Source organism: Micromys minutus, assembly GCF_963924665.1.
Source record: "Micromys minutus genome assembly, chromosome: 1".
Lineage (NCBI taxonomy): Eukaryota > Metazoa > Chordata > Mammalia > Rodentia > Muridae > Micromys > Micromys minutus.
Window position 1 is genome coordinate 226,397,889 of NC_137969.1, and position 24,980 is coordinate 226,422,868.

Consider the following 24,980-nt stretch of genomic DNA (forward strand, 5'->3'; position numbering starts at 1 on the left):
ACTTAAATACTTCTGTGCCAGTACTTTATACCTAGGTTAAAAGCAAGTGTCTGTGACTCTCATAAGAATGGTCTACCCAGGTGTGCTGGAAAGTGTGTGTAGGCAGACATTCCGTATGCGATAAAAGACTGAGGGTTGAGACATTTGCTTGAGAGTTAGAACAACAGTGCTAATGGGCAGGACAAACAAGGCTCTCACACCAGGGGTGAAGCCACTGGAGAAGCTTTGAGTTTGCTGTGGGTGGTATGTCAGATCCTGCAAACTCTTCACAACATGCTCTAGCTGGCAAATCCAGGCACACCATCAGTACGTTAGTGCTGTGCTGGCTGCCAAATCTAAGATGCTCACAAATGCAAGCATAAGGAGAAACAACGTGGGCTGGAGAGAAGGCTCAGCGGTTAAGAGCACTGCCTGCTCTTCCAGAGGTCCTGGAGTCAATTTCCAGCAACTACATGGTGGCTCACAACCATCTATAATGGGATTTGATGTCCTCTTCTGGTGTGTCTGAAAATAGCTACAAAGTACTCATATAAATAAAATAAATAAATCTTTAAAAAAAAAAAAAAAAAAAAAGGAACAACGTAGAGGGATTCCTAGGGCCTTGAAGGCCTGATCTTTCCACAAGAAAGGTACTCTCATGATAGGAATGTGCAACCTACAGGCCCCACACAGCTAAGGATCAAAGCATACATTATCAGTCCAGGACCTTCTCTATCTTGACTTTCAGAATCTTCTCCTATCAGTTCTTCAGACCCTAGGCTACAAGACAAGACTCATCTCTCATTCCCACTAACCTCTAAGGCCCTGTGGCTTTGTCAAGTCCTATCTCACTACCCTTTCCCATCAAGATCCACTTTCCTCCACCCATGACAAATCACCAAATACCTGTTGCCTTTTCTAAAATGTCTTACCCAGTGACTCTAACCTAGGACAGGAGGAAGGGACTCAAGAGAGTAGTGACAAATGCTGACACACTCTCTCTCTCTCTCTCTCTCTCTCTCTCTCTCTCTCTCTCTCTCTCTCTCTCAAAAGCAGCTGTCAAGTCTCAGATCTCACAACTCTAACTCTGCTGTGTATCAGCAGTCTCAGCCAACGCTGGGAGAAACATTCTTCACTGCTCACCCACTGTAGGAAGAAACCCTTCCCTCCTCCACCAGAGAGGTTCCACTTGTCATGTCCAAAAGAATTCCGTATCACCAAATTCTAAAAGGCAGAAGGGACATATGGCTATTTATGGTGTCTACCAGCATACCAAAACTATACCAAAGCATACCAGGGTCCCTCTGTACCATAGCATCTGTTATACATTTCAAACTCACGCAAGCATCCTGGCCCTTCTCTCCTTTGTCCTAAATGCCCTCCGGATCATGGGCTTAAAACCTGCTCTGTTGGCTATATATTCTCTCCTCCCTCCCTCTCTCCTCCCTTGTGTACAGTAAAAATGTTCCCTTTATGCCAGGGACCAGTCATGTCACCAGTTCCTTACTCCATCCTTCCGTCCTGTTAGAAACCTAGGACCAACGGCTGAGATGCCTATAATACATCAAAGCTGAGGACGGCCAGCTCTCCCAACATCCCTCAGTACTTATGGCTTCTCCCAGTTCTCCTTACCCCACCCTAAACCTCTTCCTCCCAGGGACGGAGCTTCCACTTCCCTTCCCTTCCTCAATCTGATCCCTCTAGCCATTTTAGCTACGCAGCCCTCTTGGCCTTTTGGCCCCAGGTTGCCTGTCTTGGTCGATGGCTCCTCTCTAGCTCTCCTCCTCAGCTCTCCCTCCATGGTCGGTTCAGTGTGCCGGCCATGTTCTGCACCCTTGCTTCTGCCTGCTTTCTCCCTATGTCTACAGTGCAAATCTCCCCCCGTGCTTTAGGAGTAGCCATGTCCTTTTATCTCATTTTCTTTATCCACAGCTCCCAACTCAGGTTTGGCATATTTGGCATGTGCCATGGAAAGCAAACTCGTGTGGACCAAGCATGAGAAACAGATAAAGTGTGCACCGTCATCACATGCCACCCCTGGCCTTGCCACATGACTCAATGGCATGATGTGGATTTTCACAGCCTCACTGAGCTGGAGGGCAGACAACACAGGGAGCTGATATATTTATAGGCTGAAATTTATCATCCTTGGAAAGTGGCTCTGGCCAGTCCCAGCTTCCCATGGGGACTTTACTTTCATCTCCTTGGCCACTGCAGCCCCTCCTATGGCTCCCACCCTGCTGAGAAAAAGCTACTTATGATCCAAACAGAAAAGCAGTGCCAGCTTCTCAGCTCAGTCTCCCAGCATACCCCTCTCTCTCTCTCCCTCTCTCTCTCTCTCCCTCTCTCATCTTAATATAACTGTTCCAAAAGATATCAGTTTAGACATCTACAGTCATTGCTATTTTGTGTAAATTAAGTCTAGATAACACAGCCGGGGCTTGAGCCCTGAGCCCAGCTAGACAGACATCACTAGTGGGAAACAGAATCAGGGCATCCAGCAGCCACTGTCTTACTGGAAGGGAAAGGATCACCTCACACACCTTCCTGTTCTGCTTCCTTCTCCCACTTTCCTATCTCAGCCTGAGCATGGGCAGCCCGACTCTTCAGCCCTGACACCCAGCTACAAACAGGAATAGCTAGGAAAGAGGAAGCAAACCAACCCTTGGTGGTTTTGTCAGCATGTTCCTCTTTCCTGCCACCATGACACACAATGTGTGGCTGCTGCACAGACTCCCCAGGATCTTGCAACGCCAAGCTCTGCTTCCTTGTCGAGCACAGAAGAATGCATGTTCATGCTCACACGAATCCCCTCCCCATTATGATTTTAGCATTTCTGCTGAGGCGACTCTCCTTAGACTTGAGGCTCCTCATGACTATGGAGTTCATAGAAATGGTTCTGTACAGTTTCTTCCTTGTTGGTGAGTACTTTTGCTTGTTGTCTTGAGCTGCCATAAAAGGTGAAGGGCCTTGAGAGGGCTGCAGCCTTGATCTCCTGGCCCAGGCACCAGACTGACAGGAAACAGTCAGTGTTTCCTGTGGCCTCACTCTGAGTCTTTGCAGCTAAAGCCTAGGACAGCAAGAAGATAAGACATCCTACTGAGCTTTTACAAATTCCTGAGCCAAGGTTCTGCAAGCATAATGAAAGGTTCTTATTCTAGCTGGCTGATTTTGAAGCAATGGTAATGAAAACAGTGGCCGGCAACTTGAACATTTAGTTCTGTCTGCTGCCCCCAGAGAAGCAGGGCTCTTCAAGTCTGTAGTAATGAAGCATTTGCTTGGTGTCAAACATTGTGTTAACGACTTGTACACACAACTTCACTTTCATTACAGTGCTGAGCTAATAGTAGGGCCGTCTTCATTACAGAAAAGAGAGTTCGGAGGTTGAGGACTTTGCCCAAGGCTAGACTACTTGATTCAAAACCCACAGCACTGAAACGGGCTACGTGAACTGTCTACACAAGACTTAACCTATGTGGAAGTGTATGTTCTCGTTCAATATTTCATGTTTGGTAATTTCCTGTTTTGCAACCTAACATCAATGAACACAGCCCCACCACAGTAGGGGCAAGCCCCCGTCCCTGTTACCTATCCATCCTATTACCAGTACCTCCTAAATCTCACCCCATTTTTTTTAAAGACCTAATTCTTCAACCAAGGCCTTGCTCTGAATTCCCCTTCTACCAACTCCAAAACTATATATCTAGCAGACTATTCTGTTCTGTGCCACATCATTTTCTGGGTGTCTGGGTATGTTTACCCAGTCTGCCTCCAGAGGACAGAAAGAGTGGGGAGGAAGGAATGCCTATGCTATGCAGATGACAGGTGACACACTGTATTTCCTACAACAGCAACACAACAGCAAGCACACCCCATGCTCAAGAAGACTTGCCAGGTAAGCAAACTGGTTAAGAACCATAATTCATACACAATGCAAATGCTCCAGGCTGTCACCTGCACATCACCCAGGATATGGAGAAGGGAAAGGATATGAAGGCTGCGGAAGCAGTGTCATATACCACAGATACCACAGACCTCGGGGGCAAGGAGGCCCAGATCCAAAGGCTCGAAACACTGGGAGGTACCATTCTGAACCACTGTGGAAGGTTGAGACATACAGAGTAAAGGAAGGGTTCCTTACTCCAGAGCAGGGACACAGCCTCAAGCTTTTCTCACTCACTGTAGAATCTCCATGGCATGAGGTGGGCGTGGGAGAAGCTGGAGGAAGTACAGGGAGAAGGGAATGATAAATTTTTATTTAATTTAGCAAAATGTAGAACCTTATAACCCACTTTTAAACGATACATACACAAACACACATATAGATACCCTGAAAAGCTCTACTAATAATGCTGCTTCTAGAAGCCACTGATTAACAAAAATTTCAATTCCAGGTGGCTCCTACCACCCCTCTTGGTGACCCACTAGACCAGCCAATTAGGTCCTATTGCCTCAGACACTATACACCTTGATTATAAGAATGAAGAAGTCAAACTGGAAGACACAGCAGCTTCTCCCTGCTGGCTGGCTGTCACAGTGGCAGAAGATATCAGCAGGTTGCCCAGAGAGAAAAGGTATCACCAGTCAAAGCAGCTATGAACCTTACAAACCACAGTAGCAAACTCACAGCAAAGCATACACAAACTACACTGGCAACAAGCATTCTCAGAGTAACCAACCCCCCGCTGACCGGATTTAAGGCCTGGCTGTGGGTTTTGTAAATCCAGTATAAAACAATCACACAAGAACTGCCTACTAGCTATTTCTGTTTATGCTCACAAATGCTACTCTCAGCCTTAATCAGTAAACCCTTCTTTCCAAAAGATTTACCGTTACCACAGAGATGCACAGCTGCTCAAGGAGCTCAGCAGTCAATGCTGAGTGCTCAGTCCTATCCCATCCCTTCTAAGGCTAGGGAACACCGCAGAAGGGAAGGCAGACAGAATCTAAAGAGCTGGAAGATACGGAGAAGGGCAGTGAAACTCCATATTCTGGGCAAGACAACGTTTGCAATCGTGAACTGACACCAGCCGCAGTTGTCTCATTGGGTCTGCACCTGACGGGGCTCACTGACAGCCAGGTCTTGGTCCAGGAGGAGCTCAAGAAGCTTATCCCCTTAAGGATGAACTATTGGCTAAGAACAGATTCTGGGATATGGGCATTTACTGCCTTCACCTGGACCTATCAGTGAGGCATAGCTCCAAGTGGTTGGCTACACACATAGTCCTGGTTAAAATCATTAGGTCACAAAATAAAAATTAAAAAAACAAGATATGAATCTGGATAGTGATGGGTGGGGGATAAAATACATTGGGAAAAGACAGTAATCAGAATGCTTTATATATATATATATATATATATATATATATATATATATATATATATATATATATAAAACCTTCAACAAATAAATGTAATTACCTGAAAAAAGAAGGTGGATAACTGTCCCCTTTTTCTGAAGAAGAAACACCTTGACTCTTCAGCCTCTTCTCCAACACACTACACACCAAATAAAGCACCAGAAAGCTTATAAGGAACCTACAGTTGGCCAGATTCATGGCTCATATAGCCTAGACTCACCTAAACTAAAAACTCACATGCAAGAACCCCAGTGCAGAGCTGCGTCCAATCAGGAGGAAAGGGAAGACATTTTAAACTAAGTGATGCTCCCTTTAAATCCCACTCGGTGTCCTCCACTGCCAGCTCAAAGTCCTTCTTAAAAAACTATCTCTGAGGCTGGCTATGGACACCTGTGAGGTCCTGGGTTCAAAGCCCAGACACAGACGCTCACATTCATGCATGCAGAGCCTCTGTCATGCCAACTTCGCAGGATTCTTTCTAGTCACTGTCTCATCTCTTTTCCTTCCACCACAGAAGTTCAAAAGTTCCAGAGCATAGAGGCCAAGATTCTCACCATAAGCTGAGCCAGGCTGAGCCTGGGAAACAGCTGAGGATGTCTCTGCTGATAGCTGGGTGCTGTCCCACCAGCAACAGCCCAAATGGAAGTATTAGGAACGAATGCTGAAGTCAAAGTTTTCTCTCACAGCATTAGTCCAAACATGTGAGTGGGCACCACAGGGCACGCTCCACTGGCTCTTCTCCCTGAAGCACAGCCACACTGGTCTGAGACGACACTGCTCCCAGGAGGCTTCCTCCCTTCCACATTTGAATGACCCCAGTCTCTAAGAAAGATGGCCAAACTCCATTCAGTGTTTACATTATTTTTAGGTTTTTTTTTTTTAATTCCATAAACAATTGTCTGAAAACTATCTATACCTTCTTGGCTTAAATAAAAACAAGACTACAACACAAACTCAAGTGAAAACAACAGCACAGCACAGTAAGGACAGAAGTAACATGGTGGTCAGAAACATTTAACCTAGCTTTTGGAGAGTCATATAAAAGCAACTTTGGTTCAGGAGACATACAAACAAAATTGGAACTGAGGTTCATCATTGTGCTTTTGAAGGGACCTGGGGCAAGGGGCCTGGGCAGAGGGGATGTGAGGGTTTATATCTGGGGGCCATGAAGTCTGAAGGTGGCAGAAGTGCCTGGGTAGGAGAGGAGTGCTCCTGTAGTTCCTGATGTGAGAACGAGGAACCCCACAGAGGCCCCAAGACCAGGTTGACGTTCCAGGTCAAACCACATCACCCTGGATTCTGGGTCAAAGGTTTGTCCTGCCACTACAAAGTCTCCTACTACACCTTACTCCCAGAGCATAGAGAAACTCCATCCAAGCATGAAAGAGCTCCAGACTCAGGTTCTGCCATTATCTTACTGTATGCTCTAAGTAAGAACACATTCAAAGCCTGTGACCCTCAGTTTTCTCTAATCTAAAATGAGGGAACCACCTCTGTCTTAGTGTGAAGTATTTCAGGTAGATACTGTCTCAAATAAGAATGTTTTTTGTTTGTTTAGGTTTTACTGCTACTGTTGCTTTGTGATGTGCTCCAATGTAGAGCAGGCTGGTCTGTAACTCACTAGGCGGCTGAGGATGGCCTCTGCCTCTTGAGTACTGAGATTTCATGTATGTGCCACCACACCTGACCGTTCAGGTAAAATCCTAAAGAACCAAACAGAAAATACGCTTATTCTTCACCTCACCTCCAAACTATCCTGCTTAATATTGTCTGTGTGACTGGTAAGCTAAGGAAAATCAGAATAATGTCACATCATCTGCAGTAGGGGTTCCATTGTCACCCTCCCAATGTGTTGGGTCTCCTCCCTTTACGCCAGCTACTGTGCAGGGGTAAAGGCAAACCAGCCTTATTATTAACTGTAATTAGAAGGGCAGGTCTCCTATGGCACTTAAGAGGGGAAACAACTCTTTATACAACTGAGCCAACAGCTGAGAGACAATTACTCCTCTGCCCCAGCATTCCTGTCCCTATGTGTAGTAGCCAGGAGTCTACTGTCTGGACAATTAAAACCTATTTTATAAAAATCATACTACCCACAAGAGGAATGAGCATTTGACCCTTCCACAGAGCACAGGAAGGAAACCCATGAGCATTGTGTTTGCAGCCAAGGACACATGCACTTTATTCCCCACACTGACCTCAGCCTCATGAGGCCTTCCACTTTCTGATTTCTCCAGTGGGTCATGGACCCTCATTACACTATCAGCAGCAACACCTTGGACCTAGCTGTGCCTCAGGCAACATAGTAGGACTGAAAGAATGGGGCTGGAGAGATGCTTGGCGGTGAAAAGCACCTGTTGCTCTTACAGAGAACTCAGGTTCCGTTTCCCACACCCTGCCAGGGCTCACAAACATCTGTAACTCCAGTTCCAGAGACTCCAACCTCTTCTGTTCCTGCAGGTAGCCATATGTGCAGGCAAAACACATGCATGTGCACACACACACTTAATTAATTAATTAGAACAATTTAAAGTGTTGCCATGGGACTCATAAATGCCACCTGAATGACCTTGGCAAGTCACTCAGTTTCTGATCACAGTTGTAAGGCTCTATAAACTACTCATATCAATAAACACAAAAATGACTGAACACTAAGAATTATCACTATTTCCCCGACCCATAGTCCTTTTCGTCTTCCTCCTAAAACTAACAGGATGCAGAAACCAGAAATTGAATATTCAAACAGTAAGTACACTATGATTGACAGGAGATGAGGCATGCATACAAGAGCAGGAATACAGCAGGTAAAGATGCAGACAGTAGGGTCTGCCCACTGGATTCCTATGGACAGTTCTGGCTGTTTCATTGCTTTGTGGCAGATTCACTTGCAAGACATCACAAAGACTCACAGATGAAGGTTATTAGGATTAGTCATTGAAGGTGCCCAGCTGCCCTGATGGCTCTGAGGGATGTGTGAGCAAGACAAGAGGCAAACACTAAGGCTTATGACTACACAAGGCAATCCAAGAAGCACCTCCCTCAGAGTCCCAGGCTCCTGAAACATTTATGGAAAGGGAACCAAAGGCAAAGGCAAGGCAGGCACAGTGGCAAAACTCAGGAGGCCAAGGCTGGGGAATGTCTGTGAGTTCAAGGCCAGCCTGGTCTACATAGTAAGCTCTAGGCTACCCAGGACTACAGAGACTATAAGGGCGAAGGGGCAGAGAAAAGAAGTAAGGGAGAAAGAGGGGAAGAAAGGGAGGGAAAGAGACAGACAGACAGACAGACATAGAAAGTAACTAGGGAAAGAAGTGGGAGTAAAATTTCTTAAGGACACTAGACTGCCAATGCTGAACACCAGGGCAGCTGTGTGCCAGCCATCACATAACATACACAATTCTAGGGAGAGGAAGGGAAAGAGGAAAGCCGTGAATGCATTTGTTGTCAAGAATTCGGATTAAAAAATTCTTAAAAGAAGAAAATAGAGCTGGAGAGATGGCTCCGTGGTTAAGAGCAGCAACCACAGGGTGGCTCACAACCATCTGTAATGAGACCTGATGCCCTCTGAAGACAGCTACAGTTTGCTTATATATAACAAATAAATAAACCTTTTTTTAAAAAAAGAAAATAACAAAGACGACAAAAACAAATCCTACTGAAATTCTTACATTTTCACAAAAAAATTATCAAAAAGAGATGGAAAATTTGACACCGATTTATTTCTTAGAAGTAAAAATGGGATTTAGGAGGGATATTGACTGATTTCTTTGCTTGTCAATTTTTGTGCTGTCTTTGAGAGTACACCAAAGCAAAGAAAAGTCCAAGTCCAAGATAAAATTCCAAAGGCACCAGCATGAAGTGAGATCTAGATGCTGGGAAGGAAACAGAGGCTGCAGCTGAGGGGCAGGCCTGATGGTCCACAGGAGGAGAGCCAGACACTGCCATGAGCTCACTGAGGCAGGCCAAGCTAATCCTCACCTCCGTCCTGGACAGTTAGACAGGCGCTGTCATAATTATCCCTATTTCATATTTGCAAAAACAAAGGCACACAGATTGTGTCCTCCATACAAGGTCCTCAGTTAGCAGAGCCAGAGGGGACATAAAGTCAGACTCAGTCACAGCTCATGTGAGTCCTCTCCACAGGAAAAGGGGGTTCGCAGAATAAGATGAGACTCCAAGAAAAACAGCAAATTTGAAGGATGTCCCTGTGTGGAGCACACATGGGAAAACACACAAGACTAGACTCTGCAGTGCTCAAAACCATGAACATTTCTGGGGAAGCTGGTAGCTACTGTGCACCACAGACTTGGGGAGCATTGTATGACACAGAACGGTTACACACAGGGAAGGCAACAACCAAACACACTAGCCTTCCCTTCCAAAATAAGACCACAAAACAGTGAAAGACACAGAGCTTCTGCCCACCCTTGTTATTTCCAAGTTAAGAGACTATAGAACCGCTGTATATGGGACTGGCAGATGTGAAGACAGGCGTTCTCTTGGACCTCAGCAGCAGACTGCAGCAGCCAAGGAGGGGGGCAGCAGAGAGAGATCCCTGCCTTTGTCCTGGGTGAGGTATGTTCATTATCAGATGGGGGTCTGTCAGAGTCAGAAACTGGCCAGCCATCTCACTCCATCAGACCTAACACACAAGACCTGAGTGACCAAGAACTCAGGTTAAGACTAAGTCCAGAAGAAACAAAATCACAGGGCTCTTCCCCGAGAGGCTCTTGCACCATCACCAGGAAGTAGTGAAATCTAGCATTTCATGAAGCTTCTGAAAAAACAAACCTGCTTGTGCCTGTATGACAGTGAAACTGCAGCCTGGGTCAGCCCAAATGATCACCGATGGGGAAGACCAAGAGAACTACTGGCTTCAGCCATCTCATTTAACATGGATACTGTCTTCAATGCTGCCCACAGTTCATAGGTCAGAGTCCTGGATGGCATGAGTACTTATGTGAAAGCCTTTGATCTGTCCTTATTTCCTGTCACTGTGATAAACATTTGTGGAGAAAGGAGTTTGCTTGCTACACATCCATGTCACATCCATCCTCAAGAGAACTTGGAGCAGGAACTCAAAGCAGGGACGTGCAGGCAGGAACTGAGGCTGAGATCATGGAGTGCTTAGTGCTTACTAGCTTGTTCTATACTCAGCTTACTCAGCCTGCTTTCTTACATAACCCAGGATCACCTGTAAGGGCTGGTACCACTCACAGTGGTTTGGGCCCTCCCATACAGTCATTAACCATGAAAATGCCCACAAATATGCCTAGGGGCCAATCTGTTGGAGGCATTTTCTAAAAAGTCCCCTCTTCCCAGATAGCCCTGGCTTGTGTCAAGCTGACACAAAAAAAAAAAAAAATTAATTAAGATAATTCCAAATTTGTATGACTCTCAAGCCATTGTTCTTTCCATCAGAACCCCTAAATCTTCCACAAAGAGAGTAAAACCTGGGGAGGTGGGAAAAGGAAAGAAGCCACAGTCAGCTTACAATACATCTAATTTCTGTTACTCACACACTGCCCTATACAGGGCCCCAGGTACTCTGGAAATTATGGTGATGAGAATACAGAAAAACACAATTAAAACACGTATATGATCCTGAATCCATGTGAGGAAGGCCTGTGCTGATTCAGAGTGCAAGAGGCAAAGGTAAATCAAAGCAAGAACCAACCTGAGCCACTGACGGCCCTTGCTTAGCTTCACGGACAGAGGTGGCAGTCAACTGTGTCCTGCTTTCAAGATGACAACTTTCCTTGGTCTGTTGTAAATCCCATCATGATTCATGTGACCAGAGCATCTATCTTCTGTCTCAGCAATGCCATCTGTCACAGCCTGAGCAGCAATGGGGACAAAGGAGCATGTGCAGGCTCCTGTCAACTGTTTCTCTTCAGCAAAGAGTCTTTCAGGGGATCCAGATCCTGCTAGGAGCCCTGAAATGGACGAATCTGGATATACTGCTGTCTGCTGTGTAGATGCAGGCAAACCATGTAGTCCCTACCTGCTCTCAACAACACTGACATTCACTTTAATCCTGGGAAGGACCTGATACTGTCTTATCCACACCTCTCATGTTACAGAGAAGAAGTTGGAGGTCTCCAGATACATGGCAGGGTGCATTCAACAATACATATCTAGCCTGTTAGCTCAAGGATGCAATTGGTACTTACATTCCTTCCACTACCCCAGGCCACCTCTAAAACAAATGCCCAATTTAAGGTGTCTCTAATGATGATCACTTGTGACCATCTCTGACACTTGTATTAATAAAACCTAACCCTAAAACTTCTTACCCTAAAACTACACAGGTTCCAGAGTAGATAGGCCCTATATTAACAATCCTAATTTAGTGAGAGGAACAGAGTGTGGTTCTATAAGAAAGCCACTTCCAGGGTCCCACTGGAGATTCTGTTTAAAAATCTCTGGTCCTATGGAAGAGGCTATATTTTTCTGACTGCACTAGACAGATGATCTCATGGCTTTGTTTCCACAAGCAACAGTGAACTACATCACAGAAAGAAGCTGAAGCACCAAGTTAAGGATTGAAAATTACCCAGGAGATCTGAAGGAAAAAAGAGAAAGAGGCAGGCCCTTTTCTTACAGTCTTGACCTTGAGTGATGACAAACCCATAGGTCATCTGAAAATGGCGGTCACTATTACTTGCTGCTTGTTCTGTTTTTTAGAGAATACGGGGATGAGACTAGAAATAGTATCTTTACCTCTCAGGGCAGTGGTAGCTTAAATTTGAAGACAGAGAGGCAAGGAAAAGAGCTTTAAGATTCACCTGAAATCAGTCTCCAGTTGAAACCCAGAAATCCTTCCCACCATCTTCCTCACAAGGTGACCTTCTGTCTCAGCTCCAGTGATGACTTTACTAGTGCCTAAGTGATGCCCAACATCTAAAACTACTCCCTGTTCCACTGTTAAACCTGCAAAGACGCCTCTGAAAGATGAAACCAGAAAAAGAAAGCAAGTAGAGTTCTAACGAAAAAGGCGAGGGGCCCTAGGGTTCAATGTCTCCACCGAGGTGCCACAGATCCTCAGTTCTGTTGGTCACAGCTGAGAACTGAAGTAAAAGAATCCAAAGGGATTGCCATGACACTAATTGCCTTCCTAAGCTACAATCTCACATGGGTGTGTGTGGGGGGGTCTCTCCTTCCAGAACCTTCTCACCCAACTTTCTAGTCATCAACTGTTCTCCTCCTCAGATCACTTTCCTGCAAAAGGTCCCCAGGAAATCCCACAATGCCCCTCTTAAGGCATGTGCCTTGATCATCTTTCTTGTTCTACTAATGTCCCCACCACCCTTCTTGTCACTGACTAGCTTTGACTTTAAACTTTTGTGTGAGTTTGGTTTAATCAAGGTCCTTCTCTCTGACCCCACAGGAGCTCCTGGAGAGCAGAGCTTAGGCCTATGTCCTAGCTTACTGTTAAACTAACACTGGAAGAAAGCCAGGGCCTATGGGCGTAGCTCAGTACTACCCAAGGTGCTGGGTTCAGTCTCCAGAGCTGCCAAAGCAAAAGAGGGGGGAGACAGGAAGGGAGGCTGGATGGTCTGGTAAGCAGGTAAGCAGTTGTAAGCAGGAAGCTCTGTAGAGAGAGCCAGGAAGGACTGGAAAAATCAGCATCCCTGCAAGTCAAGCCACTGGCCACACTGCTTTCTTCTGCAGAGTCATGTTTATCTGGCTTGGCATTTGCTTCACTTGGCTTTATTTGATTGCATACATATTTTGGCTGTAGAAAGTACCTCCTGTCAACCAAACACAATACCCTGGAACATGCCTGGTAGCCACTAGCTAAACTTCAATACAGTCTCCTGTGACCAAAAGATAAATCCAAGTATTTTTTTACTATTTGTATACTTTTTCCCAGTAAAATCATAAAAATCTGGTATTTTCTGACTGTGTAAGGGGGGGTTCAGTGTAGCAGTGAACCCCAATGAGAACTGAGAGAGAGCCACAGGCACATGAGTGATGTGCACTGGGGCATCTCAGAGCAGATGTGTTCTTCTGTTTAAGATTTGATTTATTATTATGTATCTGTATGTATGTAATATGTGAATATGTGGTTGCACACACGTGCATACCACCTATGCATAGAGAGAGCAAAGGCAAAGTGTACAGAGTTAGTTCTCATTTTCTATCTTTACACTGTAAAACTCAGGTTAGGCTTGGGTTGCAAGAACATTTACATACTAAGGATTTTGCTTGCATGTATATACATTCTTGAGGCAAATACAAGGGATATCTGCCTACCTTTCAAGAAAGATGAGGAGCTGGTTTCTGCACATGATACTTTGCTGAATCCCATATCCACTCTGAAAGAGTGTGTGGTTTCTTGTTTACTCACCTACAAGAATTCTGCTTTGTTTGGTTTTGGTTTTTTTTCAAGACAGAATTTCTCTGTGTAGCTTTGGCTATCATGGAATTCTAATAGACCAGGCTGGCCTTGAAATCAGAGATCTGTCTGCTTCTGCTCCCCCCGCCCCCCAGGTTCTGGGATTAAAGGCATGTGCCACCATCACCAGGCATTTAAAGGTAGTCTTCATCTTCTTCCAGGTACATGGGGCCACTGGCCCTGTCCAGAGTGCCTGTGCCTTACCTGATCCATTTACAGGCAGAAATGTTACCTAGCAGAAGTATAGGAACAAAATTCTGGAGTCAAGTCTAGTCAAACTCTCAGCCATGGAAAGTCCTACACAAATTCAGGCAGAGACTTTGGATAATGTCTAGCCCGACACTCCAGTGGACTATGGAGAAGACAGCTGTTGAGCTCCAACGTTATATGAAAACTCTTCAGCTTCCTGAACTTGTGAACCCTAAGAGAAGCAGTACGAAACACATATGAACACAGGATTTGGGGAGGGGTTATGGACTTTGAATTACTTACCAAGTCCATACCATCAGTCCTGTTTGCACTGTGTAAACTGACTGGCTGCTTCTCTTGCAACTCAAAGTATACACACACAAACACACACACACACACACACACACACAAAACTGTGATCATGTGTGTCTCTGTCTTTGCCTGTGTGTGTGTGTGTGTGTGTGTGTCTGTCTGTCTGTCTGTCTGTCCGTCTGTCTGCCTGTCTGTCTGTCTGTCTCAAAGGAAAACCTTTGGGAGTCAGTTCTCTCACCATGTGGGTCCCAGGACTTGTACTCAGGTCATCAAGTTTTGCGGCAGGTGCCACTACCTGCTAGGCCACCTCACTAGCCACACCCTCTAACTTTTTATAGAACTAGTTGACTGTGGCTTTGTTGAATGCCTTCATGCCAACCCACCTACCACACAAAATCCTCACATCCAACTACCTGCCCTTAAAAGATAAGACTTCCTGTAACAGGTCATCATTCTCCAGGGCCTCTGGTAACAAGTAGCTGGTCTTCCCCAGTAACACAGATCCATGTTTCTAGGCAGTAGCTTTTTACAAGCACAAGAAGCACAAGCCATTAATTTAAAAAGATGTTTGTCTTCCATCTCAGGGCCCGGCTAACTTCCTTGACTGTGATATAAACATCTAAGATAAGGGCTTCCCAATACAAAAGCTCCATAGTGACGGGTACTGGGTGCTTCTTCCACAGTCTATGCTCAGCTGTGCTAACAGACCCAGATTATTAGTGGTCAACCTTTCTCTCTCCAAGCCCCTTCTTCAGCTAGCACATTCTGGCCAACTAATGTAAGAAAGCGGGATTAAAAAGGCCTCTGGAAGCTACTGAGCATGAACTCAGCTGAGGGAGGCGGATTTCTGTGCTTCTGCTTTTCCTCCTTCAGGCTTGTGGATCAAATAATGGGTGCCCTTCATGGCCATCTTGGACCAGAAGCAGCCAGTGAAGGTGGAAGTCAGGTGCTGGAATGATACCAATAAGAAATAGGAGCCTGGGGCTCTGAATGCCCTGTGCAGCTGCCCTGGAATCCTCAGACTTCTTTTAAAAGGTAGGTGAGAGCATCTCTCAGTTGCTGTCATTCAGAGTCCAACCTACGCCCAACGCCAATTACCTTCTATCAAAGGATACTCTACCCCAGACTCATCCCACTGCCAGTAACTGAAAATGACTGAAGCAGGTGACCAAGATAATAAAACACCTTAACCAGCTACCTTTTCCTAAGACTGAACAGTGTGGCGGCTACCACGCCAACAGCCATGCGGCTCTTGAGTAGTTCAAACTCAGCTAACATATACTTTCTGGGATTCTGCTCTCATGTGACCATGACCAAAAATCTAACCCCCTGTAAAACCTAACAAATGAAAACAAAAGAGTGCCCCCATGTCTACAAAACAAGAAGTCACAATTCCCAAGTAAGACGGTGGCATCCCATTTCTGAAAGGACGGCAATGGGGGGACAGTGATGGTGTCACTGGCTCATGCCGCAATCACAACCCCAGGCAAACACCACATAACTCTTGCTCACATGTAAGATCCACAGCCCATACTGACCCTGCCAACAACAGGGTGATACCGTGTTATGTCTTGACAAAGTTCTTTAAAATACCCCTACATAGAAGCCCACCCCTCCCTGCAGGCTCTCTGCTCTCAAGGGCAGACAGTCTCCTGTCCCCTCCTACAGACAGCACAACTTAGCAAGAGTTCTCCTTCACAAGAGGCTTGTTTTCACAAAAATAATTGTGTAGATGTAACCTTATATGTCTAGCTTCAGATTATGGTCAAAGTTTAAACCTGACCAAAGAAATTGTAAACTTTTACACTTCCATTATCCTGGCCCAGATTTCTCAGTGGGCCAAATTATATAACATTACTGTGCCCTGCCTAGCTCTCTCAGAACGGTAAGGATGTAAGAAAAGTTAGAGAATTCATTTTCTACCAATACCTCTGCTGCCTCCCACCACACAAAGCAAGCTCTGGACTGAAACCCGTTACCAAAAGTTTCAATTCAGTTAATGTATTTAAAGAACAAAATTCCGGAGAAGGGATGATTAAAAACATAAAATAACAGCAAGAGAAGGGGGGAAATGAGATTTTACCCCATATAACTCAAATCTTTCACACTCACCATTGAAGTCTATACCTAATTGTCTATATTCTCAGAAAAAGGAAGTTTTCTATTATTAAGTAGCTTAGAGAGTACAGACCAAAGGGATAAAGGAAATAAAGGCCATTTAAAAGCAGTTGCAAAGTATAATCTATCTATATCTATATATTTCTATACACACATACACACATGCTTCTTAAATGTCTGGTAGGATAGGGCAAATGACACACGTCCTCAGCTGAGCAGTGGTACACACACCTTTAATGCCAGCACTCTGAAGGGAGAGGTAGGTAGATCTTGAGGTCAGCCTGGTCTACAAAGCAAGTCCCAGGACACAGAGAAGAGAAACCCTGTCTCAAAAAAAGAAACAAAACAAACAAACAAAAAAGAAAAAAAGAATAGAAAAGAAATAAAGAAATAACCATTCTCACTAAGGAAAAGAATTAAAAATACTTGTCCCTCTCTTCTTTCGCATTTTCTACAACAAATACTACTTAGACAATTACAAATGCATTTTGGAAAGCAGGCTTACAACAGCACCCACAGAAAAATAAGTCATGTTTGGAACAGCTCAGATAAAATCAAAGTCTGAAGAACTTCTGGGCTCAAGGCAGACATATACAGAGAGTAGTCCCAAGGGCCTAAGTAACCACCCCAAAGTCCTTCACCTGAAATACCCTTCTCTCAGGGTCCTCAATCTTAAATACATACCACTAATCACTTGGGTCCTCTCTGCAGTCAGTTTGGAAGCATATTCCTAGCTGCTCTGCCAGCCCACGTGCAAGACTGCATTGTCTACCAACTTAGCATTTAATTACACCTAACACCAACTTTACAGCCCAGTTTATGGATTCCATATATTTAATACATAGTTACTTCTCTGTTCCCTGCAATTACACACTAGTTATAGAATTCATTAATGGCACCCCTGGGCTAACAGAAGGTCTGAAACACTAGGTGGGTCACGCTCTCCACAGGGTCTCAGTTAAACAGACTACCCTTCTCCCAGTGCTCCATTTCCAGTGACCTGGGGTGTGGGGGTAAAACTACAGGCCTGCCTTCTCTGCTGCTCCAGAAAGGGGTATCTGCTTTTGATGATTACACATACATTTTCCACATGTAGGAAATAAATCTATGAGACTCAAACACTGACAACTCTGCCTGCTTATATCAGATCACAATTTCCCCTCATCGCCACTCAACAATGGTCAAATGCTTTGATGTGAGGCTCCACCGGGAATCCATGCCTACCCTTACCAAAGCCTCAGACTGAGGCTATGGCTGCTCTTCACAGCCCAGCCCAGCCCAGCTCTCCATACTCACTGTTGCTGGACTTAAGGTCTCGGTGGATGATGGGTACGATCGCCTCATCATGTAGGTAGTTCATCCCCCTGGCGATCTGCACAGCCCAGTTCACCAGGATGTCTGGGGGAATCCTCTTCCCAGACAATACTCTGTTCAAAGGCCCTCCACGAGCAAACTCCATGACCAAGCAGAGGTTGGGTTCTTTCAGGCACACCCCTCTGAGGGCAATGATGTTCGGGTGCTTCAGCATGGCGAAGAGCTTGGCCTCTTGGCGAACATTCTCTATGGTCTGGCTGATGTCCTCATCAGGGTCATGTCGAGCTGCTTTCACGGCCACCTCATCGCCTACCCAGAAAGCACGATAGACTTTCCCAAAGCCTCCAATGCCAATGATCTCCTCCAGGGTTAGCTCCGCAAAATCAATCTCTAACACTGAAAGAAGAAAACAGAGAGTGAGCAATATGCTTGGAACACCATGTAATTAAGCACGCTTCCACCACATGGGCAAACAGCCATCGTAGGTAAATGGGACCTCCCTGTCTCCCCACTACAGAAGTAATCTCCATACGCAGTAGAGACTGGTTGACTTCATGTGCATTATTCTTAATGATTAGCAAAAAGAAGACGCTCGGTGGGTCTGTAAAGTAGATCCTACTTGGATTTTCGGTAGTTCTGGTACCAAAGCCACCCCATTTTAATTCAAGGGATACTGGGTTAACCTTTGCTGAAAATTGCTTAGGTTCATTTGTTCTTGGTGGTGAGAAACAACAACCCAAGGGGAAGCGCACACACACAGTAGCTACAATCTGGTTTGCAAACAGCTTCTGGAGGAATGTGATCAGTGAATAAATACAAACTCCCTCAGCAGGATGGGGAAGGGGAGACAAGTGGAAAACAGACACATGAGAAGGGCCTTAGAGAAGAATAGAGAGGAATCTTATCCAAGAAGAAAAGGATATGGTAAAGAACGATCTAGGCAGAGAGAAGGAAGGGTGTGAGCAGTAACATAGGTGTCAGGGCACACAACACCTGAAAGACATCAGGAAGTCAAAGCAGCTGGATTGCATGTACAGGATAAGGGGTAAGACTCAAGCCTTGTTGGGAGTGACCAAATAAATGGTAATAAGTTTTTGAGCAATTCTGAAGGGCTTAAAGTTACCCCATAAGCATCAGGGGCCAATTATGTACCCTTTAGAAAGGGGGTTTTGTGGTTTAGAAAGGACACTAACTCTGACAGCCATGCAGACAGAATATAAAGGAAAGGAGGTCTGGAGCAGTGGTTCTCAGTCTTCCCAACACTATGAGGCAATTTTCACTGCTAACTGTAATCTTGCTATTGTTTTGAATTGTAATGCAACTATCTGATGTGCAGCATATCAGATAGGTGACTCCTGTAAAAGGTCATTCAACCCCCAAAGGGATCAAGACTCATAAGTTGAGAATTGCTGGTCTGACGCAAAGAGCTACTAAGGGCTGGGATGTAGCTCAGTCAGTACAGCCTTGCATGCATGAAGCTCAGGGTTTAACCCACGGCACTTCATAAAACAGTATGGAGGTGCATGCCAATGATCCTACAGTAAGGAGATGGAGACAGGAGAATCATAAGTTCAAGGTCAACCTAAGCTCCAAAGCAAGTTTGAGGCCAGCCTGGTCTAAATGGAGATCCTGTCTCACAAGAAAGAACCACTAAGAAGGCCCTTTCAGTGACCCAGGTCTGCACTGCTCAGAGGTACCTAACATGGAAAGAACTTTGTGAAAGGCTTCCAGGACTTGGTTCTCTCGGGATCTGGTGCCTTGTGGGAACATCTCACTCCAGTGGGCCTCAGTGTCTCAGGTCAATCTCTGACAGTCACCTCAGCCATTCACTCTGCTTCTGAGAGCTAGAATCTGAGCCTGAGGTATCTGGTACACCTCCAACAGTGTTTGCAAATAGCATTCCCAGAAGACCGTGGCTACAGTGATTCTAACTCTCAGGCTAGACCGGATGTGAAGGACTAGCTGGACACAGTGCTGATTCGTGTGTCTCTCCCAAAGCCCCGCTCTTTGTTCTCTTTTGACTGATCACACTTAAAGCCAATTTCATAGAGAAACTTCTAACCTCAAGACCAAATGAGGGCAAACTCCTATCAAACGCCTTTGCTGCTAACTCCAAGACTCATAAAGGTTATCACTCATCCACTACCTATCACCTGTGGCACCATGACAACCGCAGGAAGGAGATTCTGTGAGTTACCAGTGTGCTTACTGTGCCTGATACTTAGTGGGTGACCAGCAAAAGGAATATACGTCAGTAAGGCAGAAACAAATTTAGACCTATTTAAAAGGAGTGGACAGGGCTTCTGGAAGAGAGAATAACACACTCTATCAGAAAAAGAAAGAACAAAGGGGAGGGAGGAGGGAGGGAAGGAGGGGGGGAGAGAAGGAGGAAGGAAGGAAGGAAGGGAGGGAGGGAGGGAGGGAAGGAGAGGGAAGGAGGGAGGGAAGGAGGAAGGAAGGAAGGAGAAAGAAAGGGAGGGAGGGAGGGAGGGAACGAGGGAAGGAGGAAGAAAGGAAGGGAGGGAGGAAGGAAGGCAAGCAAACCTAAGAAAACAAAGTTGAATTTCCAGATTTGGGCAAGAGCAAACTGGACAGCTGTTCTTCCTTCCGGGCCAGCCCGTTACACCCTACTCTCCATTTTGATGCTGCTGCTGCTAGGGATCCCGGTTTTGTTCTTGCTTAATTGTAGCTCTCCTAGCCTTCCCCAGGACTGGTCTTCATTTGTATTTCACAATGCAACTGTCAATCTGCAACTCTCAGGAAAATTCAAGTTAACTCTTTTCACTTACACAAGAAGCAGAGTCCATCTTGACCCCCAAAGTCCCATAAAGCTGACCAACCCCTTGAGGATGCAGTGCGGCTCTGAGTGCAGCAGGCAAAGTACACACTTAGTATTTTCGAAGTCCTGGCTTTAGTCCGTGATACCATGAAATAAAGAAGGGGAAAAGTTATTGTCTCTTGGAGTGGGGGGGAGGTTGGAGGATCCTCCTGAAGAACAAAGGACAGAAGAAGCTGGAGAACAGCAATCAGCACCCATCTCAGTAGTGCCCACCCTTCTAGCACCTCACCTTTTAGTACCAGAGATTTGAAAGCTAAGAAACTACAAATCCCATGATCCTTTATGGCAAGGGAGCACCCAAGGTTTGCCAACAGGGATGGAAAATATTTTCTGCTGCCTCTCCTGGCAAGCATGGCTGTCTACAGCAGCATGCCAGTGTCCAGTCACCAGTTCTGTGTCTGTGCAAATGAATACTCCATAGTGGATGCCTATTCTCCAGGCAGCAGACAAAACATGATGTTCCTAAAGCTGCCATCTTCAACAGCAGCACCAAATGCTGAGCCCCATCTATGAGAACAATGCCAACTTCTTGGTGGCTCAGCTCTGCATTGCCCAGAGCGCTCCCTATAAGAGCCTCTTCTCCAAGCCAACAATTCTGTAAGCACAGGCACCCAATTTCCTGTGCTGAATCCATTTCTTGCTTAAAATAGCTTCAATGTTTCTGAGTCCTAAAAATGAATCCTGACTAATTACTAACTTTTGCCTGATGTCATCCACATGAATGAGGAAACAAGCCTACAGTAAAGAAAAATTAGAAACCCTTTTGTAAAATACAGGTCTACTTGGTCTTTGCAGGCAATGAATGATCTTTTTATTTTTTTTTCTACCAGCCCCTACACAGATAAAAAGTTCTGTGCCTCTTCAATAAATTGTATTGATCACCCTATTTCTTCAACAAAGTCTTTGAATTATTTAACTACACTCTTACACTCACTCTCTGTTTCTAAGTTCTGAAGCACAGTGGTCAACACACAGTAGGTGTCCAGTGTTTACCTAACCGCCAGAGGTTGTAGAAGACTTTGTAGGGACACTGGTCTCTGGTGCTGAAAGGGACAGCTCCTTCAGCAGCAGCTGTCCAGAGACAATGCTTGGAGCGTTAAGAGGTAGTGACCTGTCTTGATGTAGAAGCCATGACCTCAACTTTTCCCTGTTACGTTAAGAAAGAAAAGCTGGCCTAGAAGAAAAGCACAGAACAGCTTTACAACAGACAGAACAACCTGGAAAGCAACGACTTTCTTTTTCTCTCCTTTTGGATGGGCTTCCAAGGGCTAGACCTTCAGCTATAGAAAGCATGCAAATCTCCTGTCTTCTGCTTCAATCAAGACCTGGTTTTAAGCAAGAATCAGGTCAACTTGCATGGAGAACATTCTTTGAAAATGTTTCTGTGGTAGACTATTTCCAGGAATATCAACACCAAAACCTTATTTCACATTGGAGTCAAGACGTTATTTCCTCCAGATTGCATGCTTGGAGCATACAACTGTATGCATAGGACCATCCTGAGAACTTGGGGGCAAGGGAACGATATACTGTGTTCATTTCAAAGTGTTATATAAAGACCCAGGTATGTAATCCCAGCACTCAGGAGTTAGATGCAGGAGGATTATAAGTTCAACAACAGCTTGGGCTACACAGTGAGTGCCTGTTTCAAGAAGAAAAATAAATTAACAAAAAACCTAGGCTAGAGAGATGGCTCAGTGCATAAGAGAGCTTGCTCTGTACACCTGAGGACCTGAGTTTAGATCCCCAGCACCCACAGGAAAAGTCAGGCATGGCCAGAAGACCTGTAACCTCAGTGCTAGGGTAGGGGACAGAAATGTGAGGATCACTGATACCTTCAGTCTTGTTGAAAATGTTTCAGGTTCAGTGAGAAAGACCTTCTCAAGGTAATAGGGCAGAGATCATTAGAGGACACCCAACATCCTCCATGCATGAATGAATGCATCTGCACAAATAATGTATACACACACACACCACATATATATATATATTATATAAGTACAACACACATACCATTCATATATATGAATATGTACAAACACATGTACACACATGCCATTCATATATATATGTATGCACAAACACATATACACACATCATTCATATATATGAATATGTACAAATAATGCACACATGGTACTCATACATATGAATATGCATAAGCACATGTACACACACACCATTTATGTATATGTACAAATACATGTACACACACCATTCATATATACACATACAAATATGTAAAAACAGATGTACACACGCTAATCATATATACATATATGAATAGGCACAAATACATGTACACACATCATTCATATATATATATGAATATGCACAAACAAATGTACACACACCATTCATATATGTGAATATGCAAACAAATGTACATACATTATATATATGTATACATATATATAAATATGCACACAAACACACAAGCCTTAGGCATAGCTAAAACTATATCCTTACATCTGTAAGGAATTCAGGAAAAACAAATGTAAATTAAGTGACCTTAATTCTGTGTTGCACACAGACTAACCCTAGAGTAGAAGAACCATGTTAAGAGCTATGTATCTCCATGGGTGACTGACTAGTTGGGGCTTTACATTTTTCACCTTGTATTACAAAGGTGACACCAAGGATGAGTGAGCACCCAGGTTAGATCGATTTGTCATTCATGGGCAACCAACCTCTGGTACCTACAGTGGGGGGTTAAAAGCAGAATGTAAAATGGCTTAGGTATCATGAGTACATTTTTTTCTTTGACAAAAGATTAAATTCCTTTTCTGTTCTGAAAGAGCTTGAAGCAAACTTTCATGTGAAGCAAAAAACAATACTGTGAAACCAAGCTTGAATCTCCCTGCTTCACTAGACTTGGGTATTCCATTCCCAGTACCAAGCCTACAACAGCTACAACGCCCCAGAAGGGAAGTTCAAAAGGGCAGCTCTGGGGAAGTGTTGTCAGTGGCTTCACTATTCTAAGTTCTGGGGGACAAGGGTTGTCAATCATCTTTATTTTCTGAGTCACACAAACTCAAGCAGGTGAGGCACTCCTGTCTTTTCAAAGCACTGGCTGAAATTTTGTGTTTACTTGACTAGCCTCCCTCCTACCATTCTTTTAATCCTTTTATCACTTGATACTTAGTAGCCACCGCTCACCAACTGCTCAGGAATGAGCTTTTGACAGGAGATTTGTGTACCCTCAAGAACAAAGCCAGTCACAAGTTAAACTGGAGTTACAACACTCACCAGAGCTTTCAATGCCAAGCTCCTCAAATGAATTCTTTCCACAAGCACAGGGTCCTCCCATCTGGGATCCGGATTCAGGAATCTACTCTGTCCAAGGCACTGACATATAACAGGCAAGTCCTGGGCCACATTACTAGGACTCAGCTCTGAATGAAGCACACTGTTGACATGTCTGGCACTCAGTGGAAAGGTTCTTTTAACCTAAGTCATGTAGGCTCCTGACTGCTATGACATCCAGGAACACAAGATGCTGAGGAAACTACAGAGAGGCTGGTTGCTCATGAACGTCATGTAACTTGTACACTCTCGTGTTAGCTGTCCCTAAAAAACATCATCACAGAACTCCACCCACTCTCATCTGGAGGATGCTGAGACCAGGTAGTGATGCATGCCTTTAATCCCAACACTCAGAAGGCAGGTATATCTCTGATTTTGAAACCAGCCTGATCTACAGAGCAAGTTCCAGGACAGCCAGTGGTACAAAGAGAAACCGTTTCTCAGAAAACCAAAACTAAACAAACACACTGTGTTTCTTAATGTATCAGATTATTCATGTGTTTTAACACATAGTCAAGTTCATTTCCAACACCAATTCTAAACACCATGCCAGGGCCTCTCTTTGCCTTGTCTCACCAGCAATGCCAAAAGAAAAAAGAAAAAAAAATGTAGCACTTAAAAGCAATCTAAAATTACTTTCCATTTCTGGTCCTTATAAACATCAAAATGTATAAACAGGAAACTTTGAATAAAAGGAGACATATCTTAAAGAAAACTAAAGACCTGAATAACTTGGCAGTCAAAAGACCAAAGGGAAAAGAAGAAAAAAAAAAAGCTGCCAGGGGATTTCAAAATCAACTTAAAGTAATGTAATTGTTCATGTAAAAATGAGTAACAGATAGCTATCACAGATGAAAATTTAAAACTAAATACCCTAAGTAATGGCTTCTCTTTTTAGTCAAGTGGGATGCAAAGTACTTAAGACAAAGAACAAACTCCTAAATATATAGTAAGAATTCCTTCTAACTGGAAATACAGAAACTCTTAAATGCTATATAAACTTCACTTGGAGAGATTCCCATCTTCTAGAACCAATAATATACACGTGATTAAGTAATTAGAATGACAATTTAACTCAAAAAAAGAAAGAAAAAAAGCAAGCTAAAAAATTTTGTTAGACGCATGGAACAAAGGGTTCCTGGGAAATTGGTGAAAACCAGGACAC

The 24,980-nt window shown here is 44.4% G+C and overlaps 1 protein-coding gene across 2 annotated transcripts in view; it reads right to left on the reverse strand.

Annotated features, from left to right (window-relative positions):
• Positions 1–24,980, reverse strand: part of MAP3K9 (mitogen-activated protein kinase kinase kinase 9) — a gene marked incomplete at both ends in the record, with an annotated part of 56,182 nt that overhangs the window by 30,027 nt on the left and 1,175 nt on the right. For both annotated transcript variants that reach the window (XM_080937817.1, XM_080937816.1), the window contains one exon: positions 17,653–18,066. In XM_080937817.1, the coding sequence (XP_080793943.1) occupies positions 17,653–18,066 (414 nt within the window). The remainder of the gene's footprint in view (positions 1–17,652; positions 18,067–24,980) is intronic.